Source organism: Peromyscus californicus, unplaced genomic scaffold (assembly GCF_007827085.1).
Source record: "Peromyscus californicus insignis strain IS unplaced genomic scaffold, ASM782708v3 Scaffold_3__1_contigs__length_106647218, whole genome shotgun sequence".
NCBI lineage: Eukaryota > Metazoa > Chordata > Mammalia > Rodentia > Cricetidae > Peromyscus > Peromyscus californicus.
In genome coordinates, this window is record NW_026294551.1 from 52,894,275 (window position 1) to 52,907,629 (window position 13,355).

The 13,355-nt window shown below is 51.3% G+C and overlaps 2 protein-coding genes across 7 annotated transcripts; one reads left to right on the forward strand and one right to left on the reverse strand.

Moving 5' to 3' along the window:
* The first annotated feature begins 5,459 nt into the window (after positions 1–5,459).
* Eif5a (eukaryotic translation initiation factor 5A) lies at positions 5,460–10,279 on the forward strand. Of its 4 annotated transcripts, none has more exons than XM_052756602.1 (7): positions 5,460–5,664; positions 6,398–6,491; positions 7,494–7,679; positions 8,903–9,007; positions 9,186–9,317; positions 9,412–9,485; positions 9,641–10,279. In XM_052756602.1, the coding sequence occupies exons 3-6, from the start codon at positions 7,515–7,517 to the stop codon at positions 9,472–9,474; spliced, it is 465 nt and encodes a 154-aa protein (XP_052612562.1). In that variant the 5' UTR covers positions 5,460–5,664; positions 6,398–6,491; positions 7,494–7,514; the 3' UTR covers positions 9,475–9,485; positions 9,641–10,279. The 4 variants fall into 4 exon arrangements, with proteins under 4 accessions (XP_052612562.1, XP_052612561.1, XP_052612565.1 ...); XM_052756604.1 differs by lacking the exon at positions 5,460–5,664 and adding an exon at positions 5,908–6,026; XM_052756601.1 differs by lacking the exon at positions 6,398–6,491 and having other exon boundaries at positions 5,463–5,664.
* A 53-nt stretch (positions 10,280–10,332) lies between these two features.
* Positions 10,333–13,270, reverse strand: Gps2 (G protein pathway suppressor 2). Of its 3 annotated transcripts, none has more exons than XM_052756597.1 (11): positions 13,120–13,270; positions 12,768–12,930; positions 12,349–12,458; positions 12,157–12,269; positions 11,968–12,047; positions 11,795–11,877; positions 11,173–11,326; positions 11,005–11,094; positions 10,844–10,923; positions 10,665–10,760; positions 10,333–10,555 (listed from the first exon to the last, which is right to left on the reverse strand). In XM_052756597.1, the coding sequence occupies exons 2-11, from the start codon at positions 12,859–12,861 to the stop codon at positions 10,349–10,351; spliced, it is 1,107 nt and encodes a 368-aa protein (XP_052612557.1). In that variant the 5' UTR covers positions 12,862–12,930; positions 13,120–13,270; the 3' UTR covers positions 10,333–10,348. The 3 variants fall into 3 exon arrangements, with proteins under 3 accessions (XP_052612557.1, XP_052612556.1, XP_052612559.1); XM_052756596.1 differs by having other exon boundaries at positions 13,116–13,270; XM_052756599.1 differs by lacking the exon at positions 13,120–13,270 and having other exon boundaries at positions 10,391–10,559; positions 12,768–13,109.
* Between the last annotated feature and the right edge of the window lie 85 nt (positions 13,271–13,355).

Sequence of the window (13,355 nt, forward strand, 5' to 3'; positions counted from 1 at the left end):
CAGGGAGTTCCAGGCCAGCAGAGTTACATAGTGAGACCCTGTGTCAAACAAAACCAAACCAAAGAGGGCTAGCGAGATGGCTCAGTGATTAAAACCACTTACTGCAGCCGGGAGGTGGTGGTGTACACCTTTAATCCCAGCACTGGAGAGAGAGAGCCAGGCAGATCTCTGTGAATTCGAGGCCAGCCTGGGCTACAGAGAGAGATCCAGGAAAGGCGTCAAAGCTACACAGAGAAACCCTGTCTCAAAAACAAAAAAAAAAAAAATTAAAAACTTGTTATCATATATTCCTTTCCACAAAAGTGCGTTCTTTGAGTTAAGAACCCAGGTGGTTAACTTGTGTGGCATACTAGCTCATAACGTTGTTTAGATCTTACCCTTTATGCCATCCATCTCACAGATTATAAAACTTAATAAATATGTAAACTTTTTGCATTGAAATGATACCACCTCCCGGCTGCAGTAAGTGGTTTTAATCACTCCGGAGTGCTGGGATTAAAGGCCTGCACCACCACCGCCGCCCGGCAAGTTTTTCATTTTGAAGATGAGTATGCAAATATAGTCAGGAACCCAGATGGAGTTTACACCAGCTAATGGGTAAGGAATTCACTTGTGTCTGAAGTCCAAGGCTCTGAATGGGCTGGTCAGGCCCTAGCAACGGCACCCACCCAGTGGCCATCACCAGACTTCTCAGCTGCCCATCTACATTCAATGTGAAGTAAAAAACATCCCAAGGTGGCTGGGCGGTGGTGGTGCACGCCTTTAATCCCAGCACTCAGGAGGCAGAGCCAGGTGGATCTCTGTGAGTTCGAGGCCAGCCTGGGCTACCAAGTGAGTTCCAGGAAAAAGGCGCAAAGCTACACAGAGAAACCCTGTCTCGAAAAACCAAAAAAAAAATAAATAATAAATAAAAAAAATCCCAAGGCTTACACCAAAATACAGGCTCTGACTCAGAAGTATGATTAATCAGTGAAATTTTATTACTTAAATACGCTCACTTTATTAAAGTTAGCAAACATGGGACCTATTGGATGGCTTTTTTGTTTGTTTGCTTTTTTGTTTTTTTTGTTTTTGAGCTGGTTTCTCTATGGAGCCCTGGCTGTCCTGGAACTCTCTATGTAGACCATGGTAACCTGGAACTCACAGAGATCCGCCTGCCTCTGCCTCCTGAGTGCTGGGACTAAAGGCGGACGCCAGCACTGCCCGGCTTGTCAGCTTTTATTAATGTTTCTGTATTTAGCAAATGTCAACTATTCTTTGTTGTAATCTAGAGAAGCCAAAAAGTTAGACATCTCTTATTTATATACATTCCCATGTGGTTGCTGGGAATTGAACTCAGGACCTCTGGAAGAGCAGACAGTGCTCTTAACCTCTGAGTCATCTCTCCAGCCTTTTTTTTTTTTTTTTTTTGGTTTTTCGAGACATTTTAAAGTACAATACATTAAAGTCCAATTTAAAGTATAAAAAGCAAACAGACATCAAAGTGGTGCATCCCTTTTATAACAAGTTTAAGGCCAGCCATATCCAAACCTCATACTACCTAAGACCCTTTCTGTAGAAACTGGAGAACTCAGTGTGGTGGCACACACCTTTGATCTCAGTACTTGGAGGCAGAGGCAGGAGAATCTCTATGAGTTCAAAGTCAGCCTGGTCTACATAATGAGTTCCAGAACAGCCAGGTCTTCATAATGAGACTAAGTCTCAAGGTGGGTGTGCATTCTGTTAGGGTCCCTCCCATCCTCAGAGGTTCTTTCTTTTCCTTAGTAAATCCATTTTCATTATGTTAAAAACAAACAAACAGGGCTGGAGAGATGGCTCAGAGGATAAGAGCACTGACTGCTCTTCCAGAGGTCCTGAGTTCAATTCCCAGCAACCACATGGTGGCTCACAACCATCTGTAATGAGATCTAGTGCCCTTTTCTGGCCTGCAGGGATACATGCTGTATATATAATAAATAAATAAATCTTAAAAAAAACTGGCAAGGATATAGCACAGTGGATATTCCTTGATGAACATTCATAGGGCCTAGATCCAATCACTAGTACTATCAAATAAATTAATAAGTACAGTTCAAAGCTTTGTTGTTTTAGTATCTGAAGAAGTGTGCAACTATTACTTAATTTTAGAATATTTTTCATAATCCCCCCCAAAGATTCTTCCCCTGTGGTGATATATTTCTTCTTTTTTTTTTTTTTAAGATTTATTTTATTATGTGAACAGTGTTCTTTCTGCAAGTTTGCCATATGCCAGAAGAGGGCATCAGATCTCATTACAGATGGTTGTGAGCCACCATGTGGTTGCTGGGAATTGAACTCAGGACTTCTGGAAGAGCAGACAGTGCTCTTAACCTCTGAGCCATCTCTCCAGCACCCCCTTTTTTTTTTTTTTTTTTTTTGGTTTTTCAAGACAAGGTTTCTCTGTGTAGCTTTGCATCTTTCCTGTAACTCACTCTTTAGACCAGGCTGGCCTGGAACTCTCAGAGATCCGCTTGGCTCTGCCTCTCGAGTGCTGGGATTAAAGGTGTGTGCCACCACCACCTCCCGGCATGATATATTTCTAATCTAAGAAATAAAGCTTTCCTGAAGATCAAAGGACAGAGCCAGCCACAGAGTTCGCCACAGAGGACCGCCCATGGTGCACACCTTTAATCCCAGCACCAGGAAGGTTGAGACAGGAAGTGATAGGGCTGGGCAGAGAAAGGAATATAAGGCGGCAGGAGACAGGAATTTGCTCTTGCAGGCTTTTTCGGGCTGAGGAGCTGGTGAGGTAAGAGGTGGTGGCTGTGGCTTGCTCTGCTTTTCTGATCTTTCAGTTTTCGCCCTGATGTCTAGCTCTGGGTTTTTTTTGTTTGTTTGTTTGTTTTTTACTATAAAGCCATTTAAGGTTTTTGGAATATTCCCAACTCTCCTCTCCTTTAGATTCATTAATAGTCCACTCCCCAAATCCTGAGCGCTAGGCAACCACTAATATATTTTGTTTCTGTGGACTGTTTGTGATCAAATTTAGGTCCTTATTAATTCTAGTCATTACCCCTGAGGTAATACTGCTAGTCCCAAACCTCATACTATTGGACTCTCTCAGTTCATTCATGTTGTAACGTATCCAGTAGCTTCTTTCCTTTTCAGTATTGGGATGGAATTTTAAAATGGGGTTTTACTATGTAGCACAGGCTGGCAATCTTCCTGTTTTAGCCAGGAGACGGGCTTACAGGCATATATTACCACAGCCAGAGAATGACCTGATTTGCCTTCCTCTGCCTCCACTTCTCATGTGCTGGGATTAAAGGTGGGTGGACTGTGCTTGGCTAGGAATTAGAATTTAAACAGTTTTAACAATGCATCCAAGAAGTGTTCTTTATAATTTTTTTATTTTTTATTCTGTTTTACGAGACAATGTAACCCTTGCTGTCCTGGAACTCTGTAGACCAGGATGGCCTTGAGCTTTCTTTAAAGATAGGGTCTTACTGTGTAGCCCCCACCATAGCCTTGAACTGTGGCTCACCTCAATTTCCTCAGTGCTGGGATCACACAGAAAAAGACAAGAAGTTCAGGAGGTCTAAGGTGACCAGTCTACTGTGCTATATACTAATACTTCAAACCAGTGTTTGCTATTGATGTATATTACTGGTTGTAAGCATCCCGTTGAGCTGGAAATTCAGTTATTAATACTTATTTAGTAGGAAGTGAATAAGAAAAATGAAAGGAACATGAATGGTCCTACTGTGGGAGAGTGTAGCCAGAGCCAGGGACACCTGGAAGAGTCTTATGAGGAGAGCGGGGAAGGGGGAGGAAGAGCCTTATGAGGAGAGGGGGAAAGGGGGGGGAAAAGGAGAGAGAAGCCAGCCAGGAGGGACTGAGGGATACAGGGAGAACGGCCCTAGCGACCACTTTGATATATTAAGTAGTACCTCAGCCGTTTGTCCCAGGTTTGAAACCCAACAGGAAGTGATTTCTCAAAACTATAAGACAAGAACCAATTTAAGAGTCTGGATTCCTAGACCAAATTTTTTGTTTTGTTTTTGAGACAGTGTCTTGATATTGTGGCCATGGATGGCCTGGGGCTATTGTAGACTAGGTTGGCCTTGAACTTCTCAGCAACCCTCCAGCCAGTCCTCCCAAGTGCTGGAATTAGTGTCACATGCCACTGGGCCTGGGCCTAGCCCAGATCTTTGCTTCTTCTACAGTCCTGTTATCCACCATGCTGTGATCTGTCAGCCACACAGGTAGTGCTGGAAACCTGGGGACTGGAGCAGAGTCTTGGGAAAATCACAGCCTTGCTCCCTTGTTTTGCTCTGCTTGTTTTGAGACAGGGCCTCTGTGCAGCTGTGACCAGGTTGGCCTTGAATTCCGAGATCCATCTGCCTCTCTTAGGCTTAAGGGCGTGCACCCCGACGCCCCCAGGCCCAGCATTGTTCTAAGGGGACTGCACAGGGGTAAAATTCTGATAGCTTGTTCTTATCCTCTTGATCTCATGAGAGACTGTCAAAGCAAGTTAACATTTTTTAGTCCTGCTTCGGTCTCCCAAATTCAGAGATTACAGACATCATAGACTTCCATGACCAACTTTATGCGCTGTCTTTAAGCTTCAAGTTTCCCGCCTCAGCCTCCCAACTACCGGGCAGTACAGGTCTGTGCCTTCTGGCCAGAGCCCCTCTTCTCATCCGGAGTTTGATTGCTGAGGGAACATCAGTGGGATAACGAACAGGAGCGCTACGCAATTCCCTTTATTTGTGATTTAGAATGGGAAAGCTTCTCTAAGTGCCACAGGGACCAACACTAGCTCGGGCTTAAACAAGATGGTGGCCGGTGGCCGACAGGTCTGGCTTTCGGAAGACACTCCAGCACACAGGAGGAGTGAAGTTTAGCGAAGCCGAGGGGGCGGCAATCCGACCACACTAACGTGAGAGGAAGGGGCTCCCACGGAGAGCAGTCTCCTGGGCAAGCGTGGAGCTCAGACAGCGATCGGGAAAGGAGCAGCCCGCCTCACCGGGCCAGACCTCGGAAACGTGCTCGGAGCCGGCTCACCAGTCAGAGCCGAGGCGGGGCGCCTGCTCGGACGCATGCGTTCTGGACGCGGCCCAGTGGCGTGGTCTTTTCAACACCCAGCGTCCGGGCGACGTCTGAGGTGGAAGGGGCGGTCAGGATTCCCAACACGCATGCGTCGAGACCCAGGCGTTTCCTTCGGAGGGTGTGGAGTGCGGGAATCCGTATTGCGCAGCTGCAAGGGGCTGCCCGGTAGCTCGAGCTGTCGATCAAGAGGAGGGAAGAGGAGGTTGGAGGGATTAAAAGGGGGAAAAAAAAAAAAAGCCCGGTGCGCCTGCGCATTGCGGGCCGCCTGGAAGCGCTCGGGACTGGGGAGGGGCGGGGTCAGATGTGCGCGTCATTGGATGGGTAGGTGGGAGAGAGGGTGGAGACCGGGGAGCGTCCACGCGCTTGCGCAGTGCGGGGGTGGAAGGTGGAGGAGCGACCTAGCACGCTTGCGCGGCTGTCATAGGGCTGCTTGGTTGGTCAGTGGGGAGTCGGCGCCTGCGTACTAAGACCCGTGTGCAGCAGCAGCGGCGGCGGCGGCGCTAGAGGCGGCGGCGGCGGCGGCAGCAGCGGGTTCGGAGGCAGCGGTTGGGCTCGCGGCGAGCGGACGGGGTCGAGTCAGTGCGTTCGCGCGAGGTGAGAGCGGGCAGGGCGCGCCTGCGCGTAACCTCGGTGTGGGCCGGGGACGAGAGACGGAACTACGCGGGGGTCGGGGAGGGGGCCCGAAGGGAGCGGCGGCTACCGCCGCACGGGTTTGGTCGGGGAGCGGCGCGATGTGCGGAGCGGCGGGCGCCCGGCCCAGTTGGCGCGAGGGGTGACGGTTGGGGCCGGCCGGGTGACGTTGGAGCGACGCAGGGCGGGGGACGGCGAGCCGCGAGGCCGCCACGCGGGAGAGGCCGCCAGGCGGCCACGCCGGGGCGAGGGCCGGGGGCCAGGTCGGCCCGGCCAGGGCAAGGGTTCCCGGGCCGTTGAGGACCAGCGCCGAGCGGCCACGTGAGGTGGGGGAGGGGGCTGTTCGGGGAGGGCATGCGGGGAGGGTTGGCGGCCGGCGGGGGGAGGGGAGGCGGCATGGCCCTGGCCTGGCGCAGCTTTGGGGCAGGGGCGGCCGCAGCACCGGAAGTGTTCCCCATTGGAGGCTGCCCTCGGGGTCCGAGACCATGCGGCCGAACGTGGACCGGGGCCGCATGGCAGTACGGGGACCCCTCCCCCCTGGCCCGGGCCACCGGAAGCCCCGGGCGACCACATGGTGGGCGCGAGCCGGCAACCCCCAGCGCACGGAGGTCTGGTCTTTTTTTTTTTGGGTTTCTCCGGAGCCTGGGATTTTGGTGTGCGGGAGAGACCCTAGCCCTGGGTCTCAATCATCCCGCAGGGCCCGTTGCAGGCATATGTTAGTGCTCCCCAGCCTCATGGGCCTCTGGAGCTCATCCCCCCGCCTTCATGTGAAGTGAGACGTCCAGCCAGATGTAAGTGGTACAATTTTTCTGGGGAACCGGGAAAAGTGGGTAAACTGAGGGTCATTGGATTGGAGCCCAACTCTTCTCGGCCCATGCCGACAGCGCCTGAAAGTCCTGAGCTTTAGTCCCTCCGCGGGGATCTTCGATCTTCACCTTGCCACTGCCTTCCCTGTTGTGTTTGGTTTGTGAGTTACTGTGTTTGAGTCCTTAACTCTACCAGCCTAGTATGATTTCTGTTACTACTACCAACCTTTTGCTTTCATTTTATTGTCATTCACCACCCTCACTCCCCCACTTTCTACTGACTGTACAGGCTGGGCCTGAAAAGCCGACAGGACCGGTGCATCCTGGGAAAAGTGGGAGGGCCATCGACAAAAGGCTGAGTTCCCTTCGGGAACTGAGATCGAGGTGTTTGGCAGTGGGATCATTTAGGAAACAACTTTCTCCCCCTTGACTGCATCTGCAAGTGCATGTTGGATAGGCGGGAATCCCCCAAAGAGGCCTTGTGGTTTCCTGTACCAATGACTGGCTTGTGTGTGGATAGGGGGGGGGGGGGGGTGTAACAGCTGGGTGGGGCCTTGTCCTCCGTCTCCACCCCTTCATTAGCCCCGCCCTTCAGCTGGCTCATAGCTGCTCACCTAATTATAGTCCTGGCAGAGTGTGGGGAAGAGGGGGTGGTTGGTTTCAGTGGCAAGTAACACCTGAGTCCTCACCCTCCCGGGAAGTAGCCCTTTCCTCATCTCTGGGACTTGCCATCCCAACTCCCTGGAGCCTTCCTTTCCCAAACCACGCTTTAGATTTCATTTGGGGGGCAGGGGTCCAGCTGTGTCCCCCCCCCCACCAGCTCTTCAGTATGTTTTGACACCATTTTCAAAGCAGGAAATTCAACTTTATTTAGGTGGGTAATGGAATAAAGGGGGAAATGGAGGAATGTTTTAGAGAGGAATGGGATAGATTAGCGGTCCTGTTAACCTCCATCCTTACTGACCCTAGTTCTCTTCTTGGCTTTAGTTGGAATCGAAGCCTCTTAAAATGGCAGATGATTTGGACTTCGAGACAGGAGATGCAGGGGCCTCAGCCACCTTCCCAATGCAGTGCTCAGCATTACGTAAGAATGGTTTTGTGGTGCTCAAAGGCCGGCCATGTAAGATCGTCGAGATGTCTACTTCGAAGACTGGCAAGCATGGCCATGCCAAGGTTAGAATCACCTCTCTACATCTTGCCTTCTCTGCAGCTCCCACATCCATAGGGCTCTGGGCAGGGAACTGTCAGTCTTGGTTCCCTTCTTGGTGTTCTAGTCCCTTTGTTCAGCACCCAGATTTTATTCCCATTCAAAACTAAACAGGCTCCCAGTTTCTTCCACAGTGCACCTGTCACTCTGTCCTCCTTTTCTCCTAGCTAGTGCTAGTCTAGAACTATGTGTATCCATAATCCTTTGGCTTTGGATATTCAGTTCCTTAATCTTGACCTTCACTTCTCTTTTTTTCCTTGGCCTGTTCAAGATTTCTCCAGTCAAGACCTATGGAAGGCAGCATGAGGGGAGGGGGGCTCCAATCTGTATTCTAAGTTCCTTTGCTGCTGCTGCTCCTCCCAGTTCTGGCTTTCCCTTTGGCATTTACCTGCTTCTCATTACCCACTGAATTCTGTTTGTTTGGGGGGGGGGGGGGCGCGGGACTTAAGTCTTTACATTCTCTTCACCTAGGCTTGCCCTATCTTTTTCTCAGAAGTTTAACCTGCCTCATTCTTGTTGAATATGTGGTTTTATTCCTGAATGATTTCCCCTTTTGTTGAGTTGGCATTTATAACTAGGTTTACAATGCTTGGTTCTTTTTTGTTTTCCTTACATACTAACTGCATAGTTCATCTTTCCTTGGGTCATTTTCTTCAGATCTCTTACATTCCTTTGGCTTTGATTTCTCAGCCTGTCCACTTTTCTTATTTAGCCTCTTCTGTAAATGTTCAGGAAACATTTACCTAGGACATCCCCCTCCCCAATACAATAAAACAGTGTCTTATGAATTCCAGGGTGACATCAACTTGAACTTCTCCTGCCTCTGCCTTCCTATTGCTGGGATTAAGGCACATGTCATTAGGATTGGTTTATGTGGTGCTGGGCATCAGACCCAAGGCCCCATGCTTACTGGGCAGGCGCTGTTATCAACTGAGTGACACCTCAGTCCTTCTCAGTGACTTTTGGTTACTTTGTGTAACTTGTCATCCCAATCTCAGCAATGGTCGTTAGCTTCGGGACCTTAAGGCTTTGGTGTCTTTCTCAGTTGGCTCATTTCTAATTCCTGAGTCTTTGCTGTAACATGGTAGGCTGATTTCTCCTCACTAGCCAGTGATGTGAGCCTTTATCTCCTCCTCCTCCATCTTAGAGGTTGATTTGTTGGGTTTCTCTTTATGATGTATGTACACAGGTCCACCTGGTTGGTATTGACATTTTTACTGGGAAGAAATATGAAGATATCTGCCCGTCAACTCATAATATGGATGTCCCCAACATTAAAAGGAATGATTTCCAGGTATGTTTTTGGGGTGAAGATGGTTAGTGGCTCATGAAGGGTGGGGTGTGTGACCTGCAGCTGTGGGGAAAGGGAGCTGGAGAGGTATTTAGTGAGGTGGCTATTCTATCTAGTGTGTCCATCATTCTCTTTATACTTAACCTACCTGTACCTGCTTTTAACTTCCTTCTTCTCCCAGCTGATTGGCATCCAGGATGGGTACCTATCCCTGCTCCAGGACAGTGGGGAGGTACGAGAGGACCTTCGTCTGCCTGAGGGAGACCTTGGCAAGGAGATTGAGCAGAAGTATGACTGTGGAGAAGAGATCCTGGTATGATGCCCCCTCCGTGCCCGATATATTCAGCTTTGTTCCTTAAGCTTCACAACTCTTGAGTTAAGGCATCTCTGGACTCTTGCTTTTCCAGATCACGGTGCTGTCTGCCATGACAGAGGAGGCAGCTGTTGCAATCAAGGCCATGGCAAAATAACTGGCTCTCAAGTGAGTGACAGCCAGCTTCACCGTCCTTCATTCTGTCACTCTCACTGGTTTGGTGGTGCTGGGCCTTCTTTCTGCCCCTAGACTGGTCTTTCCTCCCCACTCTGTTTGTTCAAGTTACTGCCCTATCTTAAACATGATTTCTTTTTCTTGCCCAGGGTGGCGGTGGTGGCAGCAGCGATCCTTGAGCCTACAGAGGCCCCTCCCCCAGCTGGGTTCCACTCTGGCTGGGCCCTTGGCTGGACTCCTATACAATTTATTTGACGTTTTATTTTGGTTTTCCTCACCCCTTCAAACTGTCGGGGAGACCCTGCCCTTCACCTAGCTCCCTTGGCCAGGAATGAGGGAGCCATGGCCTTGGTGAAGCTACTACCTGCCTCTTCCCTCACAGCCCTGGTGGGGGAAAGGGAATTGGGTATTGCTTGTGGTTTAGGTCCCCCACCTCTCCTTTTTTTCTTTTTAATTCAATTTGGAATCAGAAAGCTGTGGATTCTGGCAAATGGTCTTGTGCCCTTTATCCCACTTTCCCTTGTCTGGTCCCCTGTTCTCCATAGTCCTTCACCCCCCAAGCACCACTTGTACAGACTGGGGACCAGCCCCCTTCCCTGCCTGTGTCTCTTCCCCAAGCCCCTTTAGCGGTGGTGAGAAGGGCAGGGGGGAAGCAGACACGATCCCTCCTCAGGCATCTGGGAGGGCCTTGCCCCCATGGGCTTCACCCTTTCCTGCGGCTCTCTCCCTGACACATTTGTTAAAAATCAAACCTGAATAAAACTACAAGTTTAATATGAAGCCCCCAACTCAGTTGTTTATTTGTTGATTGAAAAGACTATTAGAAATAAAGAAGATTGCTCCTCTCAGCCAGTCCTTCATCCACAAGTAGGGAAGCAAACAACAGTCAGTAGTCGGGATGGTAGTGGGTACATTTTATTGGTTTGGGGCACATAGGAAGACCCCCCACCATGAGGGATGGAGGGGTAGGTTGCAATCTGGTGGTTACTTGTGGTAGAATCGTGGGTTCTGGCTGTGCTGGATGAAAGGGAGTCGAGGGCCAGGTTGGCTGGTAGTGGCAAAACCTGACTGGTGATTGTAAAAGAGTTGTCATCAGGGGGAAGGGACATTGCAGGAGAGCTTAACAGTCTTTCCTTGGTAGTAAGTATATGGGTTTCTGGTTACCAGCCTTACCTTTCCTGCTGCTTGCATCTGCACAGGGAGCTGGGGGGAAGCCAGGAGTCCAGGGGCTGGATGCAGAGCTTGGGGATGCATGGGCCGCAGAGAAGACTGTTAAAGACAAAGCTGACCTTAGGCATACTCGGGCTCCCCTTGATCGTAGGCACCTTGACTCCCCAAGGCTCCATACTCACGGAGTCAGAGAAGCTGGTCTGCTGATTGGCATGTTCCATCTGCTTTTGCAAAGACAGGGCACCACCGGGCTGGAGGAACCCTAAGTGGGGAGAAGAGGGATTTGAAATGCGCAGGTATGACAGGACTCGGGAAGCTAAGGCTCCTGCCCAGGGGTCCTCACCTGTCTGGGTGGGCTGAAAGTGGCCATGCACTGCATAGGGCTGCGGCTGCGGCTGCGATAGGTACTGCACGGCAGGGAATGCTGAGGGTGCTGGGGGAGGTGGGAGAGCTCCATTAGCTCCTGATGCTCCCGTGTTCGTCCTCTGGTCTGAGGAGAACCAACACTCACCTCTGAGCTGCTGGCTAGGACTGTAGGCTGGTTGTGTAGGCCCATAGTGAGGTGGGGGCTGAGCAGTCCCATAGGCACCCCCTGGGCTGCCTTGGAATTGTCCATGTTCTGGGGTCCCTGCAAAAGCAGCTGCAGATCCCACGTAGTGCCGGGTCTAGGGGAAAGGAAAACTGCTCACACACACCTGGAAGAAACCTGTCTCTATGCTCTACTTAGCTCCCCATACTACATGCTGGGTATATTTGTACTTTACTGATGGTTGGGATACCAGGAAGAGGAGAAAGCAACTGAGGCTACACATCAAACATTTCTCAAGCTGGCCTTGATGACATAACAGTAATTCCAGCACATGGAAGGTGGAGGAAGAAGATCACTACATAGTGACTTCAAAGCCGACCTGAGCTTATAAGAGACTGTCTTTAGGGCATTAAAAAAATTCTCGCCGGGCGGTGGTGGCACACGCCTTTAATCCCAGCACTCGGGAGGCAGAGCCAGGCGGATCTCTGTGAGTTCCAGGCCAGCCTGGGCTATCAAGTGAGTTCCAGGAAAAGGCACAAAGCTACACAGAGAAACCCTGTCTCAAAACCAAAAAAAAAAAATCTCAAAGACGACCCATCCTCACCGTAAGCACTTGGGGTCCAAACATCTGCTTGGCTCTGTCAGCTGCCATGAGAGTACCTGGGCGATTGTGTCCTCCAGGACTCCCTAGAAAGGGAGAGGGGCTTCATGATGCTGAACTAGGAGGCTGCAACCTCCAGGAGAGCCCTTCTGTCAGGTGGCTGCTTTAGTCCTCACCCTGCATGCTGAGGAGGTGAGTTCCCGTGTGAACAGTCAGGCTCTGCTGGTACGCAGCTGATGTCAGGGTGGTCAGGTCGCTGGAGTGACAGGAAGACAGGTAGTTAGGTACACCTCCTTTTGCTACTAAACCGATTCTCTTACCACCCGTTCCACCGCACGATTTTACTTTTAGCTATCTGATCACACCTCTGTTCCTTTCGTCTTCGTTTTTCTTCCTCATGCAAAACTTTTTTGAGCTGTAAGAAAAGTTGGTGCTTCTCCTCCTGTAGAGCCGAGAGCTTCTCCTGCAGCTTCAGAATCTGGAAGAAGGATGAGCAGATAAAGGCGGGGAAAGGGAAGAGAAGAACTCAGAAGTGGGAGTGATGAGGGGTTACTTACTTGTTCCTTGGTCTCTTCTAGTGACATTCTCTCTTCCATCTCCTTTTTCTTTCTTCTCTCCTGCTCTTCTTTCATCTTCTGTTCCATCATCTTGTCCACCTCTTCCTCCTCTGAAGAATCAGACAGAACGGGGAAGCGGCAGGACAGTGAAAATAAGCTGAGTGTTAGACTGAAGACCAGCAAAAACCAGTTATTCCATCACAGCCATAGGGAGAACGAGGCTTCATTAGGTGCTCTCCAAGGTCCTTCCCAGCCCAGGGTTCTGGAACTTAGACGGGGCTCTTCGCTCACACCCCGAAGGCGCCGCTGCCTCCCTTTTAGCCTCGCCAGCAGGCGCACAGCTTGGCCCGTGGATGGGGCAAGTTCGTGGGTGGCAGAGCCACCCTGGGCCGTGTCCTCCCGCTCTGGCCCAGGCTCACCCTGCCGTTTGCGCTCTCGCTCCATCATGATGTGCCGGTGCAAAGCCCTGGCCATGGCGTTGGAGAGCTTGGGGCGCTCCAGAAGTGCGGGCATGGTGCTGTTGATGACGCTCGGGCAGTGGGCGCCCGGCTCTGTCACTGACTGCCAGACCTCAGGCGGGGCCTGCAGGGAAGTGGAAGCTTAGAGGGACCCGCCGAGGCGGAAGCCTGTCCGCCGCCCGCTCGCCACTGCGGTCACGTGTCCTGGGCACCAGCGTCCCTCCAGGTCTCAACCTCTGCGCGCGTGAGGGGGTCCTAGGCTCTGCGCCCCCGCCCCTCCCGCGCAGCCCTGGCGCCAACCCCCCCTACCCGCCTTCTCGGCGCTTTCTCCGTGGCCTCCGGCGCGCCTTGATGCCTGCGTCACATCCGGCGACCAGGATAAGTCCTTCCGGAGTCATGACGGCAACGGGCTCAGCGGATTGGATGAGAGGAAAGGCGGAAGCGCTTGGAGACGGGTGCCGGGTTGTCCAAATTCCATGTGGGTTTACAGAGGCCTGGGACGATCTAGCCTGATGCCAAGAGCCCCTGGAACTCCTCACCTCGTGAAGC

What these genes read in the sequence shown, in the direction of transcription:
- Eif5a (XM_052756602.1), top strand. Translation starts at nt 7,515, where the DNA reads ATGGCAGATGATTTGGACTTCGAGACAGGAGATGCAGGGGCCTCAGCC. An exon ending in TTAAAAGGAATGATTTCCAG is followed by an intron (nt 9,008 to 9,185) that starts GTATGTTTTTGG and finishes TTCTTCTCCCAG; the next exon opens with CTGATTGGCATCCAGGATGG. An exon ending in ACTGTGGAGAAGAGATCCTG is followed by an intron (nt 9,318 to 9,411) that starts GTATGATGCCCC and finishes TTGCTTTTCCAG; the next exon opens with ATCACGGTGCTGTCTGCCAT.
- Gps2 (XM_052756597.1), bottom strand. Translation starts at nt 12,861, where the DNA reads ATGCCCGCACTTCTGGAGCGCCCCAAGCTCTCCAACGCCATGGCCAGG. An exon ending in GCGAGAGCGCAAACGGCAGG is followed by an intron (nt 12,459 to 12,767) that starts GTGAGCCTGGGC and finishes CTGATTCTTCAG; the next exon opens with AGGAGGAAGAGGTGGACAAG. An exon ending in TTGGACCCCAAGTGCTTACG is followed by an intron (nt 11,327 to 11,794) that starts GTGAGGATGGGT and finishes CCTTTCCCCTAG; the next exon opens with ACCCGGCACTACGTGGGATC.